Source organism: Gopherus evgoodei, chromosome 3 (assembly GCF_007399415.2).
Source record: "Gopherus evgoodei ecotype Sinaloan lineage chromosome 3, rGopEvg1_v1.p, whole genome shotgun sequence".
Lineage (NCBI taxonomy): Eukaryota > Metazoa > Chordata > Testudines > Testudinidae > Gopherus > Gopherus evgoodei.
The window spans coordinates 86,486,454-86,510,986 of NC_044324.1; the positions used below are offsets into that span (position 1 = coordinate 86,486,454).

At 39.7% G+C, this 24,533-nt stretch overlaps 1 protein-coding gene across 1 annotated transcript in view; it reads right to left on the reverse strand.

The window, feature by feature from the left end:
* Nucleotides 1–24,533, reverse strand: part of ASCC3 (activating signal cointegrator 1 complex subunit 3) — a 544,482-nt gene that overhangs the window by 64,624 nt on the left and 455,325 nt on the right. Inside the window, exons 34-36 of the mRNA XM_030556009.1 lie at nt 20,411–20,536; nt 6,180–6,291; nt 5,642–5,776 (exon numbers count right to left, since the gene is read on the reverse strand). Coding sequence (XP_030411869.1) covers nt 5,642–5,776; nt 6,180–6,291; nt 20,411–20,536 — 373 coding nt within the window. The remainder of the gene's footprint in view (nt 1–5,641; nt 5,777–6,179; nt 6,292–20,410; nt 20,537–24,533) is intronic.

Sequence of the window (24,533 nt, forward strand, 5' to 3'; positions counted from 1 at the left end):
AAGGCTGAGGGAACTGGGCCTACTTAGTCTACAGAAGAGAAGAGTAAGGGGGGATTTGATAGCAGCCTTTAACTACCTGAAGGGGGAGGTCCAAAGGGGGCTGGAGCTAGGCTGTTCTCAGTGGTGTCAGATGACAGAACAAGGAGCAATGGTCTCAAGTAGCAGTGGGGGAGGTCTAGGTTGGATATTAGGAAAAACGATGTCACTAGGAGGGTGGTAAAGCACCGGAATGGGTTTCCTAGGCAGGTAGTGGAATCCCCTTCCTTAGAGGTTTTTAAGGCCTTGCTTGACAAAGCCCTGGCTGAGATGATTTAGTTGGTGTTGGTCCTGCTTTGAATAGGGAATTGGACTAGATGACCTCCTGAGGTCTCTTCCAACCCTAATCATCTATTATTCTAAGAGCCCTCCTCTTGCTATCCACCCCCCATTCCTAGCTCTGCAGTGCATGGCCTCAAAGCTGTGGGTGCCCAGTGTGCCTTGGAGGATGTGGGATGCCCCACAGGAAGAGGCGGAGTCAGATCTTGGCCAGGGAGATGCTGTCTGGTCAGAACACGTGGCGCAAGCAGTGTACAGCAGGCGGGAGGGACACAGCAGCTGCAGGCAGCAAGATGGCAGCACAGCACTGGTTGTGCTGGGTAATGGTAACAGGTGTCCAGGGTGGGAGGCAGACTCTGGGACCAGACTCTTCCCATCCATCCTGCCCTAGGTCACATGCGCCCAGATAACCTCACTGTGAGCAGGGGCATGCCCTATTGTTTGAAAACCTATGATGTAAGTAAAGGCTGCAGGATCACACTCATATTTAACTAATCTTAATAGTTATCAAGCAGCACTCTTAAGTACCAGTGATTAATCACTAATTTTACTAGTGCTAGTGGACACAAAGACTCTAATCATTGTGTCCTAATTTCTTTGTCATAAATCTGCCCCTGAAGCCAGGAACCAGCCAGCTAGACATGTTCCCATGTGAAGAATCAGGCCCATGTACAGAGAAGCTGCATATCTGCTCTTGAGCACTGGATCCAGCAACAGCAACACAAACGATTTAATAGAATTATAGCTCAATGCCTTAAATCAGAACTTAGATCTCTGTTACACCCTCTCCACCTTTGTTTGGGAATAAAAGGAGAATCTCCAAACACCACTAGAGAGGATTCCAGCCATTCAGTCATAATTCATTAATGTTTTCCTATCAATAAACAATGTAGCAAGCACTAGAATCCAGCAATTTCACAATTGAGCTGATTTTGACATCATCTAAAATGTGACCACAGGAAAGGGGGGGGGGGAACCCTGCAGGGCAACTTCCTTCTGATTCCCAATTGTGGCAATCAGAAAAACGCTAGGTATGACAATAAAGGTCAATTATGTAAGGACATGAATCTGAGTTTCACCTACCAGCCCAAGTTAGATTACAGGTCTCTTGGAAACAAAGCCAACTCAATTTCAGCTGAAAACTATGAAATTCAATGTTGATAAATGCAAAGTAATGCACACTGGAAAACATTATACTATACTTACAAAATGATGGGGATTTAAATCAGCTGCTAATACTGAAGAAAGATCTTCAGGTCATTGTGGATAGTTCTCGGAAAACATCTGCTCAATGTGCAGCAGCAGTCAAAAAAGATAACACATTGTTGGTAACCATTAGGAAAGGGATAGATAAGAAGATAGAAAATGGTATAATGCCACTATGTAAGTCCCTGGTGTACCCACACCATGAATACTGAATGCAGTTTTGGTTGCTCCATTTAAAAAAAAATACATTAGAATTGGAAAAGGTTCAGAGAAAGGCAAAAAAAAAAAATGATTAGGGATATGGAACAGTTTCCATAAAAGGAGAAATTAAAAAGACTGGGACTCCATATCTTAGAAAAGAGACATTAATGGGCGGCTATGATAGAGGTCTATACATTCATGAATGGTGTGGAGACAGGAAACAGGGAAGCAGTACTCACCTCTTCACACAGAGCAAGAATAGGGGGTCACCCAATGACCCAATAGGTCGCAGGTTTAAAACAAACAAAGAAATACTTCTTCACACAATGCACAGTTAATCTGTGGAACTCACAGCCTTGGGATGTTGTGAAGGCCAGAAGTATAACTGGCTTCAAAAAAAGAATTAGAAAAATTCATGGAGGATAGGTCCATCAACAGCTATTAGTCAAGATAGTCAGTGCCACAATCCCATGCTCTGGATGTCCCTATAACTCTGACAACCAGAAGCTGGGACTGGATGACAGAGAATGGATCGCTCGATAATTGCCATTCTGTTCATTCCCTCTGAAGCATGCCCAGTGGCCACTGTTGAATGACAGGACACTGGGACAGATGGACCATGGTTTGACCCAATATGGCCCTTCTTATGTTCTGATGAAACCCAAGCAGATGACAAAAAATAGGGTATGAGAGTGGGATGCAGGGCTCACAGGAAAGCAACAGTCTTGGTCACTAGGAAGGAAGTTAAAGAAAATCTTGCTTTTGCCAATGACTTTTTATTTTGAGAGAAGGGAGACTGTCAGTATTATGGACTGAGTGAATCTGAACTAGTTTACCAGGAAATAAATTGCAGGTATCCAGTGGTACTTGAGATTATTCGGAATTATCATTTGCATGGAATATTGGATTGTGGGAAAATATGCCCCTGGAGCTCTTAAATACAGTTGGTGAAATTCACAGATTTAAGGCCAGAGGGAACCAACGGTCACTGAGTTTGACCTTCTGAATAAAACAGGCCAAAGCACCTCACCCAGTAATTTCTGCATTCAGGTGACAAGTAGCTGTTTAAATTACATGTTGGTAATTTGGCATGTATCAGTGTAAATTCCATCCTAAACCCTCATGTTGATTACTTTCCCTCTTACAATCTCACACTTCTGCCTTCACAGCCTACAAATTACACCAATGCTGCTTGATGTCTACATTGCACCGCCATACATGTCACTGCTGCATTTCGCTCAATAGAATTAATTTTTGTATAGTTTGTAGTTCTGAAGGACAATGAATAATAAAAGACACCTACACTTCAATGTTACAGACTTTTGCAGACACATTTTAGAAGAGTTTAGGACGTTATTAATGTATTCAAAGGAAGTCAAAACTTTAAAAGTAAGTCACATCAGCAGAACAATTAAAATTATAATGTTTTACAATATTGATATGCCTTTTCTACTATAGGCTACAGCTTTCAGTGCCAGCATCATTAAGAGATTCTTCAAATTACTTTTTAAATATTCTTTTCTCCTAGGATTTTCACTTACATCTAATTAGACTACTTACCCCATGCCATGTAATCCCCTGTTGCCAAAACTGCTAAATGTTTCAATAAGAAGGAAGAGGGCATCAATGGAGCAAGACAGATGTAATGTTATTGGCTAACAATAGTGGTGTGAAGCAACTGCCTTAATTACAGAGCTCATTAATTCAGTGTTGAGAAAAAACTTGGCGATAATTCTGTTAAAATGTCTAATCTTTTCAAGACAGCATCTGATTGTGAAAAACTCATTTTACACCTTTAATAAAGAAAGATGGAATAATAATTTAACAAGCAATTATGAAAACCAACATCTGCATAAAATAAGTAAAACTGTAGGCTATAAAGGTTATTCACCATTAACATAATAAGGATTCCGCACTTCCCTTGCTCTGTTTTATCTTTTCAGGTTTACATATGAAAGAATTTGGACCTTAATTGATTTTATTTTAGTCTAATTAGTTTTAAGAATGTAAACAAACATTTTATAAGTTGCAGCAGTCTCTTGGATTTTTAGCTAAAAATTTATGTAGGAATGGGCCTCAGCGACAAAGTTTGGGTCTGAAATTCCCCAGAGTTTGAAGATGTTTGAAATTGGATCCATCACTAACTACCTGGGGTTAGGAAGAAACTTCCCTTATTACCAGCACCTTGGCAAATAACAAGGATCTGTAGTAGAACCAGCATTATTTAACATATTAAATGAAATTCAATATAGAAAAGTACTAGGTGATGCACACAGAAGGAGAAATTTAAATACTGATGGATTCTACATTAATTATAATCACTAGGGCAAAACACACAGGCAACACTATGGACAGTTCTGTGCCCAATAGTGGTAAAAACCAAAGAAAAGGTCAGCTTGCATCAATAAAGGGATAGAGACTAATAATAATAAATATTATAATGCTGTTAGGTAAATCTATGGCATGCCCTCATCTGGAACACTGTTCTGTTGGGTTTCCTAGTAAATACAATCTCTCTCTCAGAAATAAAAGGCCCAGAGAAGGACAATGAGAATGATAAGAGACATGAAAAGCTTGCCATATGAAGAGAGACTTTAAAAGTTTACCTCGTTGAGAGAGAAGCTAACTAACAGTACACACACTACACACCTCGCTAGCACAAATATAAATAGTACTGTAGACAGTCAGGGCCGGCTCTAGCCATTTCGCCGCCCCAAGCACAGCGGCAAGCCGCAGGGAGCGCTCTGCTGCTCACTGGTCCCGCGGCTCTGGTGGACCTCCCACAGGCGTGCCTGCGGATGCTCCACCGGAGCCGCGGGACCAGCGGACTCTCCACAGAGACGCCTGCGGGAAGTCCACCGGAGCCGCCTGCTGCCCCCCCGGCAACGCGCCCCCAGCGGCATGCCACCCCAAGCACGCTCTTGGAGCGCTGGGGCCTGGAGACAACCCTGTAGACAGTGAGGCACTGCTTAGAGGAGTAAAGACATGCCTAAACCCTACACGGTTCTCGACACGCGCAAGCAATGTCTTCCCCGTATTTTTAGCAGTACAGTGTCCCGCTGCCTCCTTGCAGCTGGAGCTCTTCCTTATGGCAGGCAAAGAGCATAGCATCTGATAAAGGATTAGACATTTACAATATATCGGCTATAAGATCATCATCCTCCGTTACAATATCCAAAATAATATTTATTTACATATTTATATAATGACTCTCAAATCTCATTTTTCATTAAACGAGAGATTCACTAACTTTCTCACATTATGGAAAAAATTTTCCCTTAGGCTTGGATCATTATTATTATTGGATTATTGTCCATTATGAGGATTTCACATCATCTTCTAAAATACAGACAACTGATCATACCTAATATGACAATGTCTGTGTTTCTGTACAGAGGAGTCATTCATGGATATTTTCCCCTTTTCAAGTGAGGAGGAGGGAGCACCTCTATTAATAAAGCTCCTGGTGCACTTGGAGGAGCCCAGAAACCCTCAGACAGGTCAACCCTTGGATGACTGGATTTTGCTGTTCACAATCTACACCAGTGAAATCTTAGAGAAACAAGACAACAATTCAGAAGGCACCTACATATGTGGGTGTACATGGTGTCTCCAATATACTCCTAGTCAGTCTGGGATCTGTCTTTACCATCAAGACAGACAGACATCCAGCTATGGCACCTTGCATATTTCTGTCTAATATTCAGCTAACAAGGTAGGTGACAGTTCAACATGAGGCGATGGAAAATTATCAAACTTTGGAAACAATGTAGGTCATTAAATACTTCAAGGACACGGTAGAAATGCTATTTAATTATGTTTGTGTGTGCGCATGCACATGTACAGGTTCACTAAGTTATTTGTGCCTTTTAAAATTAAGAGTTATATATACTAAGATGAAGAAAAAATTATCACTTACTGACAGCACTGAGAGCAATTCTTCAACACTGCATTCAGGTTTCAACCGGTCCTTGAACATCCTAACAGTTTGATGCTTCAAGTAGTAGTAAGAAGCAATGCGGCCATATGTCAGAGGTTCAATGCTACGATTATCCTGTTAGAAGGGAAGAAAATATACCATGAAATGTATAAAAACACGTGTAAAGCTTTTAAGATTGTATTTTAAAATAGATAGTGATGAAAATAAGATTGCAAAATGGTTCAAAAGCATGATACTAGTCCAGTTGCCAAACTGATTAGAAAAACCCAGTTTTCAGCATTGATAGTCTTGTGAGAGGCTCTATTGCTGAAGTCAGACATGAAATTTCAAGATCTGAGAGTGGGAGTTGTTGCAGGAATTTTGGGTTAATGCAGGACAAATCTATGGAATTATGTAACAATTAGATAATTAAAGCAATACACAAACAAAACTGTGCTGAAAAAATAACAAATTGGCATTAAAGATTACCTTCACTGTATTTTTACTGACGGATTCTTAAAGTATAAATTAGTCTTACCTCCCCAATTTCAATACAGTAGGAACATTCCAGGTCAATGAGGGCTCTCTCAACAAGGTTTGAAAGGAACTTGTTCATGGTGTCATGGCTCACATCATCTAAATTATAGTAACTAGATAAATTTAAAACAGATTAATTACATAAGCATACTGTCAATATTTAACAATAAAGACATCTTCTAGAAAGACTATGAATGCAACTAGACTGCTGTTCTAGAAACATGCACAAGCAGCATGAATGAAGGAAGAATCCACACTGGTCATGCAATTAAACAGAGAATTGTTCCCCTTTAGAGTCTAAAGAGAAATCCATGCTTCTTTTTGGTGACTCTTAAATGGACTCTGGGAGCAGCCAAAACAATACTAGCATCTATACATGAAAAGATAACATTTTAAGTATTAAACAGCTGAGGATAAATCAAACAATATAAGATATTTTATTCTGTAAACTGGAGTGTTTTCCAGTTTGCATGGCTACAAGCTTAAATAAGCAATATTATCTCAGGAAAGAATATATTTCCCTTGATCAGCAAAGAGATGGAGAAGTAAATGTTTTAGTATTTTGGAATAATAATAATAATAATTAATAAAGCTAGCTGGATTGATACATTCTGAAAACACATGGAACACCCAAGTTTTGATTTATTAAACACTAATATTTTTCAGCCTAATTTTCCACAAAAAACTGAAATCAATCAACAAAGGCATTTTACATTAGGAGTATTTAGTACACATTATAGTGTATATTCTCCTGGTTCTTCTGTTTATGTACATTTATCACATTGTACAGTAATAATATTTCTTTGCTATCTGAACTAAAGAAAGATATTTCTAAATGAGCCAGAACATTTTACTACAGCTATGCATGAGAAAAGACTCATTGACATTTTTGACCAACTCCTGCACTCGTTATTAGCAGAATTATGGGCAAAACTATATTAGCAGTCTATGGGCCAAAACCTCAGCTTCTTATTCAGACAAAATTAATATGATTTCAACGGGAATTTGCCTGAATAAAACTGGAGTTAAGACATACGAATTTGGCCCCATACGACCACTCAAGAAAGAAAGTGAGACACTGGCTCTACAATTAGTAAAGGAAATGAGTACATTCTTAAATTTTAGTGTTGAACATTTAAAAATAAATTCTGAAATAAAGCAGTGCAATTAAAACACTATTTTAAAGTGTATAATTCAAATATTTTTAATATAGAAAAGGTCAATAATTCAAAAGCACAATAAAAAAGAGAGGACACTGAGTTGCCATGAACTTATGCTTCTTAATTCTGTAAATAGCTGATTTTTTTTATGTCATTCAAAAATAGCACAATGAAATGGATGTTACAGTTAAATAAAGATGCTCTTTCATTCATACTTTTGCTTCAGTTACATTTGAACTCTTCCTAAAACTTCCCAGCGTTGCCACCACCCATTCAGCTCCACCACTGGTCACAATGGAAAGTTCTAGAGTAGTCCAGCTGCTGCTGCTACTAGTGCTTTGAACATCTCTTCTGAGCAGTTAGACAACAGGGCGCCTAGAATGCCAGTAGCAGACTAGAGCCCTGTTTCCACTAACGCTCTGACTGTTGCTGATGCACTGGTGTTAGCATAGGTGGGAAAATTTATAAGGAAAAATAAGTCTCATTCCACACACTCTTTAGTTCAGTGGTCCCCAACGTGGTGCCCATGGGCGCCATGGCGCCTGCCGGAGCATTTATGTGCGCCCGCCTAGTGCCCAGCAGGGACAGAAGCTGCGACCTGCGCCTGCCGGGTACCGAGAACTCTGGGGCTCAGGCGCCGGTGTTCTCTGTCCCTGGCAGACGTGGGGCTGCAGCTTCTCTCCGGCTTCTCCGGGGCTGCAGGCGCTGGTGTTCTCGGTTCCCAGCAAGCACAGGGCCACGGCTTAAGCCGGAGAGAAACTCCGGCCCCACGCCTGCTGGGGACAGAGAACTCCGGGGCTGCAGGCTTCATTCTATGTTAAAGTAAGAATAATAAATATATTTGGACCAGCAGTTCAACAATGTTTTACTTTTTAAAAATAAATAAGATGAAAAATGTTTATATTTATTTTGTAAAAACCCCTTACAGGTAGATAAAAAAGAGCAAATTCACATGGCAAGGTGAAATAATTTAATTAATACCTTTTACATGTAAGATTACCCTTTTAATCTTATGGATTCATATATTATGTAATATTAAATATGATGTTTTTCATATTATTTAATGTACAAATACAAAATAAGCGTTGAAAAACTGTTGGCACCCGCCACACTCTTCTGAAAACATGAATGTGCTACTGGCCACAAAAAGGTTGAGGACCACTGTTTTGGTACATAATATTTTTGCAGACTTTTTCAGAAGTTTTTCTAAATTTGCTGATACCTACACTTTTGGCAATTTTGTAGGGAAAAATCTTTCAAGTTCCCAATGCAAATCTACTTCAAAAAGGAGAATTTTTAAGTTATTTGTGATCTGGAGTGAAGTACTGTCAACTATTAACTAGTACCTGTAATAGGATAAATATAATATTAACCACACCCAAGGGAGCTTCTCAGTCATTCAGTGCACTTTTATCCCAATAAATAGTGCAGCCATTCAACTGAAAAGACTATATTACTTTGATTTCAACAATGATTTTATGAACGAGATTATGAAGTATTTTGATAAATGCAGATCTGTTTGCATGCAAGTATGTTCAAAGTGTACAAACTGTACTTTACATCAGTTCTGCTATGAAGCTATATTACCTAGCTATTTAATTACAGATAAAGAATAAAAACAATGCCGCTTCATGCTCACTGCACTGAACCATCTAGTCATTATTTTCCCTTTGCTATAAACAGACAGCCTATCTTTTTATCAGCACACCATTTCATTTATTTCACTGTGAAACCCAGTTTCACAATAATTGACTTGTCAGAAGCTCTAATTTATGAGGATGGGCTCTGTAAGCCTTTTCCTATATTGGGCTCAACCTGCACACAAGCAGGGTTGAATATTTACAATGCTGTTAACAGGTGCTGAGTTGTTTAATGATTCTAATAGCCAGAAGCGTACTGAGAAAGCCAGCGGGATGACAATTACAGGCTGTTTGAACACAACAATTACTCGTCCCCTGAGAGGTGTGAAAGTCAAAGGCAGTTTTATACTAACACCATCTAGCACATGGGCTAGACAGGCTAACTTCCATTAGCAATCCACTGGGAAACAGCAATAACAAACCCCTTGGTAACATAAAAATGTACAAAGTACATAAAATTTAAACAATCAAAAACTGAAGGAACTAACTTTTTATTGTCTTTTAAAGTAATATATTTAAATCCTCAAATCTAGTAAAGTTTAGCAAGAATAATAAACCACGAAACATGAACTTATTTATCTAATCTAAGCAAGTGTGGAATTTCATCATTTGAGAGTGATAGAGAGATGTGTAGCAACATAAAATGTAGATGAAGTTACACAAAACATTTTGGATTTAATGTGGATAGTGGCAATCGTTTCCTGTTTAGCTTATGTAAACCTGACCTGAGCGCTCTCTGGGAAATTTTTCATCAGGCTTGAAATGGTCCTGCTATAACTGTCAATGCTGTGAAGTCATTTGTTACAGCCCCATGTTTTTTATGTTCAGGTTATACGGTAATAATAATAACATACATAATGAAAGCAGGTTGCAAAGACAGCTGAAAATATTACACAAATAATCTTGCTACTGTGAAGGTTTTCTCAGGATTTTTTTTTTAAAGCAAAATCTGCTAAATTGAATACCAAGCTCAATCTATGCTTTTTGAGACTTACGATTTTGAAAACATAATACCCTTTATGTACAAGCTTTAATATGGGAGACTGTCATAAACAGAGTTAATAGAACAAAAGTGCTTCATATCTCTTTTGCCTGGAAAGGATTAACAAGAACAGTGAGCCTGGCTGTCACCTGATCAGAGGACCAATCAGAGGACAGGATACTTTCAGATCTTGAGGGAGGGAAGTTTTTGTGTGTGCTGTTCGTGTTTGGTTGTTGTTCACTCTGGGGGCTCAGAGGGACCAGACGTGCAACCAGGTTTCTCTCCAATCTCCGTGATACAGGTTCTTACAGATTCAAAATAGTCAGTATTAGGTGATAAGGCGAGTTAGGCTCATGTTTGTTTTCTTTATTTGCAAATGTGTATTTGGCTGGAAGGAGTTCAAATGTATATTTGGCTGGAAGGAGTTCAAATTTGTATTTTTGCTGAAAGGATTTTAATTTGTACTTGTATACTTAGGCTGGGAGGGTGTTCCCAGTGCCTATAGCTGAAAAACCCTGTACCTATTCCATCTTAAATTTACAAGATCATTTTTACTGTTTTTCTTTCTTTAATTAAAAGCTTTTCTTGTTTAAGAACCTAATTGTTATTTTATTCTGGTGCGACCCCAGGGGACTGGGTCTGGATTCACCAGGGAATTGGTGGGGAGAAAGGAGGGAAGAGGGAGAGAGAGGCTGATTTCTCTCTGTGCCAGGATTACTTTCTTTCAGGAAGAGTCTAGGAGGGGGAAAGAGAAGGAGGGAGGAAGGTGAATTGTCCTCTCTGTTTTGTGATTCAAGGAGTTTGAATCACACAGTGACCTTCCAGGGTAACCCAGGGAGCGGAAGCCTGGGAGAGGCAATGGTGAGGGAAAGGGTTTACTTTCCTTGTGTTAAGATCCAGAGGGTCTGGGTCTTGGGGGTCCCCGGGCAAGGGTTTGGGGGGACTAGAGTATACCAGGCACTGGAATTCCTGGTTGGTGGCAGCGCTACAGGTTCTAAGCTGGTAATTGAGCTTAGAGGAATTTATGCTGGTACCCCATCTTTTGGACGCTAAGGGTGGGGAATTGTACCGTGACAGAGACACATTCATAGACATCTTCCTTTGTTCTTTCCCTTGGCATGTGGCCCTAGGCAGCCAGAGGAATTCACTGGGAATGGCATCTTCTGATAATGTCCCTGGCAGTGAAATGTTTGTGGTGAATCCATGTTATTGAGCACATCACTGTTAGGGGGAGCACAGTAAGCAAGTCCCAGCAGTGTCTGTGGGTGTATATTGTATTGTATTGGGGGCATCCTCTTGAAGTGGCTGAGATTCAGTATGTTCGATTGGAAAGGGAACTGTCCAGCTTCATTGGAGCCTGTTACTAATGGACTGATGTGTTACCATTGCATGTGTAGGTTATAATCTTTATGAGTACATTTGTCTACTTCTTACTGTCTCGTATTTGCTTACTTGTTCTATGACTGAAAGTTAATAAAAATTACTTTTGGCAGGCTATATTTTGGCAGGTTATATATTTATTTTATTGTATTCCTTTATACTTCATGGCAGCAAGAACCTCTACTATGTCTCACTTTCTTGATTTAGATTATATTCATCAGCGGACTCCAAGCCATTAGATACCACTTTCTCAGTGATCAGAAAGGAATTTGCCAGTGGGTTTACTGCCTTAATTCAGATCTTCACAAGTAATTTTGCTACATAAGTGAGTTTTTACCACAAATTCAGAAATACTGGGCATCTGTAAATTTGAGGCACTTATTTACTATTCCTGTTGTATGCCCAGATGCATAGTCCATTTGGACAAAGCATGATCCAGAAGAGCAGTTGGATCACGTGATTTGGCTTCTCAGTGTGCAAGTGTTGGGTCTAACAACATTCTCAGAGAAGAACTCACCATTCACAATAGATTAGGGAAGAGAAGGAAGGCCATGCTTGTGCAAACGCCCAGCACACCAAGATTTATGAGCAACAGACAAGGCTTTACTACAGAAATTCCTTATTATCTAGGTTTCTGACTAACACTATCAACTCCATGATCCTTCTCTACCCATTGAACTGAAATTAATATTTTGCTAAACTGATATACAGTATAATTTTTGTTTGGCAATGAAATGAACCAATTTCATAATCTCAAAACATGCTGTCAATAAAAAGTATTACATTTACATACACAATCCCAGAGAAGTATGAGTCACATCATATTTCTGTGCTTCCCAAGGTAATTGGGAAAAATAAACTCTTATTACACTACTTAAATAGTAACATAAGTGTTCTTCATATTTATGATGTAAAAACCAACATCTGGAACTAAACAAACTGAGGCCAAAAGCACAAAGTAGATAAACGTGTGTTTATCAGCACGGTCTATTAGTCTTGGTTATGGGTATTAATAAATTATTATGCTGCAGTGTAGTCCCCTCCTGGACTTTGATTAATATAAATCCCTCTACTCTGATTGGCTACTGCCCTTAAACTTCCCCATTCATAACAAACACGGGTACCACAACTTTTGAGTCTTCTTCCATTCTTCTCTTTTCACCTAACCTTCTGACACACACTTCTTTTTCCTTTGAAGAAGGCTTAAGAACAATTCCTTTTAAAAGTAAAATGAGAGAGAGAAAGGTAATAAAGCCTAGGGGCTTGTCTACACTAGGAATTTTTGTACCGGTGCAACTGTACGATTGCAACCCTCTAGTGTAGATTCACTATATGGGTGTAAAAAATGACTTTTGCCAGCATGGCTTAACCCCAGATTGATACCAGCATAAATCATTTAGGTGAAAGTCACCTATCTTTTTGAAACATACCAATATTGGGTAGTTGCACTACTGCAGTTACATCAGTGCAAAAATCTCAAGAGTAGACAAGCCCTAATATTACTTGGTTCAGAGAAGAGATGAATAAGAGGGGTCATGAAAGAGCTGCATAAAGCAATGAATGGTATAGACAAGGCTGTTCTGGTCCTCCGAGTTACCTTTTCTCTTAATACGAAGTAATAACCAAGGAAATTAAAAGGCAACACATTTAAAAACTGATGGAAGGAAATGTTTAGTCACACAAATAAAAACTATCCAGTGGAACTCATGACCACAAGGTATTATTCAGGGCAAAAGGTTAGTGGGATTTTAAAAATATCAGAGAGTTATGTGAATAGTAAGAACATTCACGGTTACACTACATTTGTAAAGAACACAAACCTTCCTATTTAAAGAGCACATGCCAATAACTAAATGGCGATGAAGAAAATTTCTATGTATGGGTCAATTAATAATTGTCCATTATGAGATTTCTTACATCTTCAAAGAATCTGTTTTTGGCCAATGTCATAAATCACTGGACTATACATATCATAAATGTGAGTATTATATTCTCATTGTATTTAATTTCTAGAGTTATCTGCAGCAAAATGATTGATAGGAGGTCAAAAATTTAGGTGCCCTTACAACTTGTGGGCATATAGATGGGTAGCATGAAGGCATTAAGTCATTGAAAGCTGAGGATTTTGCATAATTGGTATTTGGTCACTGAGAAATCACTATGGATCGATTATGCAAATTATGCTACTTTGAATGGTTAATAATAGCCCTCAGTCTAGTAATAGAATCTGCACTTTGAAGGAGAAATAACCATAATATGCAAATTAGACATACTTAGCCAATCAATGTGCAAGAAACTGCAAATGTGAGATATAATGAAAAATTGTGCACTAATAAGAACAACTAATTGACTGAGACAATTTCATTTTATTGTAATTTATGCTACACTATTCTTTCACTGTGATAAATTCTCCAAGGTTGTCACAAAATGGAAAATCTTTTAAGGACAATCTTTGAATGAATCAACAATAAAATCTGTCATTACTGAACATTCAATTTACATAAAAAGAAGTGATTTAAATTCCTCACTTCAATTTGTAGCTATATGGAGAGAAAGTGCATCACCACATTAATGTTCCCACTGCAAAGTTAATTCTGTTTAGTGTCACATATGTAGTAGGTTTCTATTTCTCTTTTTCTGATTAAGTGTGTAGTATAAAATATTGGAGCTTGATTTTCAAAAATGTTTCTAATGGTTGTTTCCCTTTTGAAGAAAAAGTTGGACTAATGAAGTCTATCCTTTCACAAGGTTAATAGAATGGACAGGGTCTATTAATTTCACCCAAAGCCAAGGATCGCCTTTCCTTGCTGATGAGATGTGGTCTTTATCTAGGTCTCCAACGTGCCAGCTGTGATAGGCTAATCTCACATATTTTTTTCACAGAACAGAACTCTTGGCCAGTCTCATTCTCTCTGGCTACAGCCTTATAAACAAAGATTGATGTGGAAGCACCTTGTGGCATGGCACAGTACCTGCTTGCAACCTGCTTACAATTAAAAAGCTTTAACTCAAATCATAAATTTCAAATCCCTAGAACATTTAAAAACGACTGACTCTAAGGCCTGGTCTAGACTACGCATTTAAACCGATGTTAGCAGCGTTAAACTGATTTAACGCTGCACCCGTCCACACAACGAGGCCCTTTATATCGATATAAAAGGCTCTTTAAACCAGTTTCTGTACTCCTCCCAGACAAGAGCTGAAATCGGTATTACCATATCGGATTAGGGTTAGTGTGGCAGCAAATCGACGGTATTGGCCTCCGGGCGGTATCCCACAGTGCACCATTGTGACTGCTCTGGGCAGCAATCTGAACTCGGATGCACTGGCCAGGTAAACAGCAAAAGCCCCACGAACTTTTGAATTTCATTTCCTGTTTGCCCAGTGTGGAGCTCTGATCAGCGTGGGTGGCGATGCACTCCCAAATCCAAAAAGAGCTCCAGCATGGGCCGTACAGGAGATACTGGATCTGATCACTGTATGGGGAGACAAATCTGTTCTATCACAGCTCCGTTACAGAAGATGAAATGAGAAAGCATTTGAAAAAAATATCCAGGCTATGATAGACAGAGGCCACAGCACAGTGCTGTGTGACGAGCGTAATGGAAAGCCAAAGAATCAAATGGATGCTCATGGAGGGAGGGAGAGGGTACTGAGGACTCCAGCTATCCCACAGTCCCCGCAGTCTCTGAAAAGCATTTGCATTCTTGGCTGAGCTCCCAGTGCCTGTAGGGTCATACACATTGTCCGGGGTGTTTCAGGGTATATGTTGTCAATTTATCCCCCTCCATCCCCATGAAAGAAAAGGGAAAAAAATCATTTCTCGACTTTTTTATATGTCACCCTATGTCTACTGCATGCTGCTGGTAGACGCGGTGCTGCAGCAAAGAATAGCAGCATCCTCTCCCCTCCCCTCTGCGGTGGCAGACAGTACAATATGACTGCTATCCATCGTCATCATCAGCCCATGAGTGCTCCTGGCTGGCCTCAGGTGAGGTCGGCCGGGGGCGCCTGGGTAAAAATAGGAATGACTCCTGGTCATTCCCAGTAGATGGAACAGAACGGCTGGTAACCGTCCTCATCATAGCAACTGGGGGCTGAGTTCCATCAGCGTCCGCCCCCACCTTCATGTCTAAAGAAAAGATTCTGTACTGCCTGGACTATCATAGCAGCGGGATGCTGGGCTCCTCTCCCTCATGACCCTTTACTGTCCCTGCCTGGACTATCATAGCAGCTGGAGGCTGCCTCCCCCTCATTTAATCTCACTAAAAAGTCAGTTTTTCTTATTCCTGCATTCTTTATTACTTCATCACACAAATGGGGGACACTGCCACGGTAGCCCAGAAAGGTTGGGGGAGAAGGGACTCAACGGGTGGGGTTGTTGCAGGGGCACCCCCTAGAATGGCATGCAGCTCATCATTTCTGTGGGATCTGACACAGAGCGGCTATGCTCTCTGGTTCTCTAATACACTGGTTCTCTAGTACACTTGCCCCATATTCTAGGCAGGACTGACTCTATTTTTAGATACAACATAAAGGAGGGAATGACCCAGGGGGGTCATTCCCATTTTTGTCTTGGCGCCCCTGGCCAACCTCAGCGAAGGTCAGCCAGGAGCACCCATGGCAGCAGCAGACGATACAGAACGACTGATAACCGTCATCTCATCGCCAATTTACAATGGCACAGCAGATTGCACAGAACAACTGATAACCGTCTCTGCTACTTGCAAAGGCCAACGAATGCTGCTGTGTAGTGCTGCAGTACTGTCTCTGTCAGCGGCATCCAATACACATACGGTGACAGTGACAAAAGGCAAAACGGGCTCCATGGTTGCCATTCTATGGCGTCTGCCAGTTGCAATCCAGGGAAAAAGGGAGCAAAATGTTGTCTGCCGTTGCTTTCACGGAGGAAGAAATGAGTGACAACACTTACCTAGAATCACCCGCGACACTGTTTTTGCACCATGATGCATTGGGATCTCAACCCAGAATTCCAATGGGCAGGGGCGACTACGGGAACTATGGGATAGCTACCCACAGTGCAACGCTCCAGAAATCGACGCTAGCCTCGGTACATGGACGCACACCACCGAATTATTGTGCTTTGTGTGGCCGCATGCACTCGACTTTATACAATCTGTTTTACAAAACCGGTTTATGTAAAATCGGAAAAATCCTGTAGTGTAGACATACCCTTAGTAAAATAAACAATGGACTGGAAACTTGGCATGTTGTGATACATTCATTTGGACTATCCCTCTCATTTGCATATCAAGGCCTATTCATGATCTAGTTAACAAAGTGGCTACTATTCAGCCTCCCCTGAACAATACCAGCTGCCAACATCCCCACCCTCCTAATCATGGGCTCAATTACTCTTTTTATCACTAAAGTTAGGAACCCATCTTAGGCATTGGCTACACTGGCACTTTACAGCGCTGCAACTTTAGCGCTCAGGGGTGTGAAAAAACATCCCCCTGAGCGCTGCAAGATACAGCGCTGTAAAGCCTCAGTGTAATCAGTGCCGCAGCGCTGGAAACGCAACTCCCAGAGCTGCAAGCTACACCCGTACAGGATGTGCTTTACGTGCAGCACTGGGAGAGCTCTCTCTCAGCGCTGGCGCGCTGACCACACTCACACTTCAAAGCGCTTTGAAATTTCAAGTGTAGTCATACCCTTACAGATAACATGACAGATGGATTCAATAATTCAACAGACCAGGGAAATAACTCAGTAAAATAACTCAGTAAAAGTAAATAATGTAATATTTACATATTTGCTATACCATAACTTAAACATATTAATATATAAGGTATGACAGATTATTTAAAATTTGTTGCAGAAACATTTTCTTGTCTCTGATTTATGCATTCTAAAGTACTGAGATGTTAAAATCTGATATGGTGCCCCACAAAATTAGAATAAGAATGAAAAGTTCTTAGTTTACTTTTGGGGATTTATTTTCACATTCTGAATATTGTGACGAACTTTTTATTGCTATTCAGCAATGGAAAGAAAGAGGTTAAACTATATCAGATACCTGGATACTTAAAATGAAAACTTGTTTGGATCTTAATTTCTCTCTCAGAAAAGGTAAAAATCAAATTAATATGGTTTAAATAGTCATGAGTTTTCAATAAGACTAATGACTTTTTATTATAGGACTTTGCAGGTGTAGTTCGACGGATACTAAATTTGTTTACACAGCAGTAACACATAATAGGCAAAATAAGTGAGAATTTAAGTCTATTACATACTATCTAAGGCCTGGTCTACACTACGCTGTTAAATTGATTTTAACAGCGTTAAATCAATTTAACGCTGCACCCGTCCACACTACACTGCTCTTTATATCGATTTAAAGGGCTCTTTAAATCGATTTCTGTACTCCTACAAAACGAGAGGAGTAACGCTAAAATCGATATTACTATATTGGATTAGGGTTAGTGTGGACGCACATCGACATTGTTGGCCTCATTATTTTACAGTAGCTACCCACAGTGCACCACTTCAGAAATCGACGCTAGTCTCGGACCATGGACGCACACCACCGAATTAATGTGCCTAGTGTGGACACGCACAATCGACTTTATAATATCAGTTTTATAAAATCGGTTTAAGCTAATTCGAATTTATCCTGTAGTGTAGACGTAGCCTAAGTCTGTTTATTTGGAAACATGACATCACTGTGCATTTATATACCACCTTTCAACCCAAACAATCACAAAGCACTCTACAAATCACGCATGCAGGAATTACTTCACTCACCACCACACAAACACATGCTGGATGAAAAGGATTAGCTGTTTCACAGTGGAGAGGAAGGTTACAAAACAGCTTAGGGCCAGAAGTGAAGAAGAATATAGCCAACTGAAACTGCTGGGGGAATACAGACACTGTGGACAAAGTGTAAGCATCAAAACTGGAATGTAGCCAGAACACTTCTACTAGTGTGAAAAGTGACATTAGATCCTTAAGGACTACAAGTGGTTAGGACCTTGGTTTTATGTCATTCAAAAAATGAAGCTCATCTATGGCACAGTACTCTCCATTACTATACTGGGAATTAGCTTAGAAGGAAAAGCGTCGTTTTGAATGAATCTGGACTCCTCCTCCTGAAGCACCTGAGTTTTCCTTAGGTGCTTCTCAATGAAATACTGAGCAGGCCTGACTAGGGTTGCCAACTTTCTAATCGCACAAAACTGAAAACCGTAGCCCTGTCCTGCCCCTTCTCTGAGGCCTCCTGAATCTAGAAAGAACATTGTGGGCATAAATGCAGGTGAAGGGAGGAAATATGAAGCAGGCTGTTGATGGCTTCAACTTGTATCTGTATTGTTCCATGTATGGCACTCTCACAAACTGATGCAGGACTCCTGTTTCATAAGTCTGCTGTCCCTTCAACCACATTAGCAATGCCTACCAAACTCCACTCTGAAGTGGCGCCCACCAGCTCAGTGGATCTATCCTTTTAAGACTCTGGACTATCTGCCTCACATCTCCACATCATTCTGTATCCCCCTACCCCTTACAATCAGATCCTAATCTCCCCTACAAACCCATTCTGTAAGTACCCCTATCCCTTCCACTTCTGCATCCACTTGACTGTCTCCCACCCACACCACCACTATACATGGAGAACTCCAGGTCAGATTTAATCACCTTCTCCCTCAGCACCTGTTGAGAAAACTTTGCATTCCATTTATCACATACGCTGCTCTCATGGCCAAGATTATTCAGGGATTCTGGCTCAAAGCAAAAATTTGTCCCTAAAAATTATTGTTGAGTTATAACTTGAAATGTAAGTTTTCATATTATGTACCATCATTAAAAAAATGCTTCAGAAGTAAGGGGCAGCAGTAAATATTGACCCCAGGTAAGGAACATTTTGTATAATCTAGACAGTTTACACATTAGTCAAATAATAACTGTATTGTATCTATATCTACCTATGTAATCTATTTTGTATTCAAGAAACCTCTCTACAAAGGAGATTTACATTGGAGCTTGATACTGCTGGACAGAAAACTTACCAAATTAGATCCACTAATTAAATCATTTAAACATGAAAATACAGTATTAGAATTCTTTATAAAGTTCTCCTATGACTACTCACTACACTGAATTAGCATTCGTGCATGCAAATCCATAACATGGTTTATCTCAGTAGCCTTAATAAGCACAAAAACAAACTCAGACTTTCTGTATTTTCCATTTTCAAAATGCACTTGCGAAGGTTGCTTAAGAAAGATTCAGGGTGAAGGCCTAGATGGAGAATAAAGAACTAATGAAGGACTAAACTTGGAGTTAAGGCAACTGGTTATTTGACTATTTCCACGTGTGAACACAGCAGTCACAACTGCTTGTAAGGAACTCAAATTAAAAATGCTGCCAAGTACTATAGAATTTGTTATGTGGTTATGTGAGTATTATGATCCTGCGTAAGTCTGATGGTATTTAGGAAATGGCAAATCCTTTGTTCTCTACAATATTTTGGTCGGTGAACATATACTCAAAACAATGATGAAGCGAAGGTGGAACTACTTGGTTAGAACAGCTCACAATGGTTTACATACCAGATGAAGCAAGGAAAGATGACAATAATGGTCAACTACATCTTTCCCAATCTCCTCTGAAAAGGTAAACATCCCATAGAAACAGCTGATATGCAGTTTGTCCATTGTTAAATTAAGACAGCTGATAGCTATTCCATCAATGACTAAGCAACTCAGCTGACGATAGATGGCCGATAGGAAGCTGTGCATAACATGTCACTGTGAGCACTAAAAAACAATATTAAAATACTGAAGAGAAATATATACAGCAATTTGATCATCTGGGCTTTTAATTTAGGGATACTACGTATGACTTTTTAATTGTTACTGAAGCAAAGTCTAAGTTATCTACCAACAGATGTTTTCATATTTAGAGAAATGTTGTGAACCATTTGCACGTACCTTTCTTTCCTAGGACTGAGTCAGTATTAGCCTGATTGTCAGACATGCTGAGTATTTTGGACTCTAATTATAAACAATGGGAACTTAGTTACATTACTTTTTAATTTTACACTCACCTAGGGTTCATGATAAGACGACGGAAGAAGTAAGTCCAGGTGATGTAATCCATAGCATCCTGCTTGGAAGTAATAGTTCCAGCAGCAATTTCAGCATTCAAGTGATCAGAAAGCACTTCCAACAAACTAAAGGACACAATGGAAAAAGGCATCTGTTAACTTTACAAAGGACAAAAATTGTATTTTGTGGAGTTCTACATAACCAACACACACAGCCCTTGTCTATAAAAAGCAAAACCACCTTTTTAAAAAGAGTTCAAAATTTTTAATCTAAAAATATTTTTCCCCGCACGGGTGTGGGGTGGGAAATGTTCTTGCAATGTCACAATCATCATTACAGGTTAGAGCAACCATCTCATCCTAACAGGAAGCAACTTGTGCATGCTAAAGGGCTGTAACTCAATTAGTTGACAATTAAATCCAAAACGCAGTACTCTTAGGACATGTTTGGAACGGGATGGAATTGTAGCTGTCTGGAAACATTTATGGATACTGCATGTTTACCTTGTTGTTGGGATGTTTAATGTATGAATATACTGGTTTAGTTTAATAGCAGGCGGTAAGGAAAAACAAGCAGACATGGAAATAATGGCTCAAGAGAAGCAACCCCTGAAGCAAACACTTGAGGATTGTTAAGAGACAATGCCCAAATGTTAAGGTTTGAAGATTTTACTTTCTCTGCAGCCAGCCTGCAAAACTAGTTTTGGTCTGAAGGAGTAAAACCTAGGAATGTAGCAGAACATAAGAACGTTGGCAGTTTAAATGGGATGGCATTCTCTCTCTCTGTCTTAAGTGAGGGTGGAGTTATTTGGGGGTAGCCAGCCAGAAACACAGGAACCTGGTTCTGGAGTTTGAAGAAGTTAGGCCTGCCTACGTTACCATTGGGAGATAGTAAACCTTTAGGTGAGACAGATGTTTGTAATCTGTTTACTGATTTAAAATTCTTTTCCTCTAAATATTTTGTTCCTACAGTTAAAATAAACAATACTTCAGTTTTATAAAGGCTGTTTTGTAACTGTACATCACTGACGATAGACTCCCAAAGGGAAGAACCACAGATCTCTAAACTCAGTTGGATCTGTTGGATAAACATGATTGATACACTGGGTATGTCTACACTGCATGCTAAGCCCGAGCTCTCACTCAGGTTGAGCCCAGGTGCCCACAAAAATCAGTCTGAGTTAGGTCAGCAAGCACTCAGGGCCCAGATCCTAGGACCCTGCTAAGTGGATGGATCAGAGCCAGAGTCCCGCTGTCACTCGGGCTTAAGCCCTGTTATTTTGCATGTGGATGCAGGTCAAGGCTGCAGGCCCAAGCCAGAAAGTCTGCATAGTGCAGCACGGACATGTTAGCACAACTGTGAAACCCAGGTCCAGCAACTGTAAACCCAGGTGTACAGTGCAGTATGGATGCTCAATCATGGGCTTGGAAACACCAAGTCCACACACCTGCATTCCACGGGCCCAGGTTTACAGTGCAGTGTAGACACTCCTATTGAGTACTATAGCATAGGGCCCAATCTAATAGGGAGAGCTGGTTTGGAATTCCAACTTAGGAGAGGTCAAGACAAAGCATGACACCTGAGGAGGAGTGCTTAGAGAGACTAGACAGGGGATAGAAGAACATCTATTCCTGTAATTGTGACATGGAAATATCAATTTATTTTAAAAATATTTACTGAAAATGTAATGGTAAATGAAGCCAAAAGGGAATAACATATAAGGTTAATAAATTTGCTTTTTGGTATAGAAAAGGAGGGAATGAGTTCCAAAGCTAAGGAACCTTTAGAAAAAACACACACGTCAATGACAACTTCTCTTTTAAATCAGAGAGCCTCTAGCTCAAAAGCCTTTGATGATCATAACCAGAGACCAGGATGTGTCTCAACTAATTAGAGATTTATAAGATTAAGGTCAACATCTAAGTCTTTGTCTGGAAATCTATCAGCATATTATCTGTGTATATTAAATAACATAATGAAGAACATTTGTAATATTTCAATGAAAAAAGGAGGATTACACTGGTCTACAATTTTTGAGAAGTCATCTGCTTCAGAGATAAAATGTGATATTTATTATGTATTTTGATGTGCTGAATTCAAATATGACAATTAAAACTAATTGGCTACTGTTTCTAAGATATTTAAGTTTTTACATTTTATGTCTATGTATATTGTGTAGATACTAGAGTTTTAATCATAAATTGTAAACCTAGGTCTTTTCATGTGTTTATGGTTGCTTTACATGATAATATTTCACCTGTCCTGTTTATGTAACACTTTAAAAATCAGCAAAAGGGTTATATAAATAAAATTTATTATGAAACAAAAGGCAAAAAACTATTATGTACATAGTTTAGTCCTATTCAGTGTCTACTCGGCGCTTCTTGGCTTGTCTCTTGTATTCATTAAATGGAGCATCTCTTGTCACTGTCCAGCAATAGTCTGCAAGCATTGATGGGCTCCATTTGCCCTGATAGCCTGCCAGGAGATTCCACTGCTGTAGTCTGGAGCCCAACAGCTCTGCCTTACTCTTGAGTAGTTCCAAATCCCTAACAAGGTCATTCAGTTCACCTTGTGTTATGAGGTGTGGTTCAGAGGAGGAGGATGGGAGAAAATGTGGGTCCTGTGACATTGATGGTTCACGACCAGAAGTTTCATCCTCTTCCTCATCTGACTCAAGTGAGAATGATTCTGGTGCATCAGGAACCGGCAGTCCTTCTCTGTGGGGTACTGGGCGTATAGCTGATGGAATATTTGGATAATGCACAGTCCACTTTTTCTTCTTTGACACACTTTTCCCAACTGGAGGCACCATGCAGAAGTAACAATTGCTGGTATGATCTGTTGGCTCTCTCCAAATCATTGGCACTGCAAAAGGCATAGATTTCCTTTTCCTGTTCAACCACTGGCGAAGATTTGTTGCACAAGTGTGGCAGCATATGTGTGGGGCCCACCTCTTGTCCTGATCTCCAATTTTGCAGCCAAAAGAAAGGTGATAGGCTTTCTTAACCATAATGGTTATACTGTGCTTTTGTCACTTCACCACAAACATAGCAGAAGTTATCTGCACTGTTCACACAAGTACGAGGCATCTCTGCTCACTTTAGCTAAACAGAAATGTGTCCCTTTGCAAAATCAAACACTGACAAATAAGAGAGCACGACATTGTATGATTTCTAGAGCTGATATAGGGCAATTTGTTCAGCAGAGTGATGTAAGCTTTATTATGATTGCATCATCCATGACTTCTAGGAATAACATGACGCAATTCATATCATGTATGATGCAATACCAGCTTCAGATTGCATCATTCATTATTTTGCCTAAAAAGCAAGTACTGTCCAAACCCAGTCATAGATTTATTCACAGATCCAGTCAAAGATGTATTTTAGTCATTTCTGGTTTAAATTGAGATCCCTTCCCTTTATAACTCACTTATCGTCCGCCATTCCCAAGTCAAAGGTCGTATACACTGACCCAATAGCATATCTTGAAAACTAGCGCCAATCAACAATTTTAAGCATCATTTTCGTTTTCAGTGACCCAGAATTAGTAAAGTTGGACTACATTTATTTCAGAAGCATTTTGTCTGTAGAGCAGTGTTATCATGTGTGTATTTGATTAAGAGAATATTTCTATTTTAAGAGATACTACTTAGGAATCAGACAGAAAGGCTGCCTAGTTTATTGCCAAAATAATATGGTCTGGGTAAAACACTTGCATTTTAATACTCTGTTTTTTCTCTAGAATTACATGATACTGAAGCGACAACGGGCCCTGTGGCACCTTACAGACTAACGAACGTATTGGAGCACGAGCTTTCGTGGATGAATACTCACTTCGTCAGATGCATGTCGTGGAAATTTCCAAAGGCAGGTATAAATATGTAGGAAAGAATCAGTCTAGAGATAACGAGGTTAGTTCAATCAGGGAGGAGTATTCACCCACAAAAGCTTATGCTCCAAAACGTCTGTTAGTCTATAAGGTGCCACAGGACCCTTTGTCCCTTTTTACAGATCCAAACTAACACGGCTCCCCCTCTGATACATCATATTGAAGATTTCTTTCAGTTTCTTTTTGTTTCTACTGATATTATACTTTTCTACACATTTTTCCTAGTAT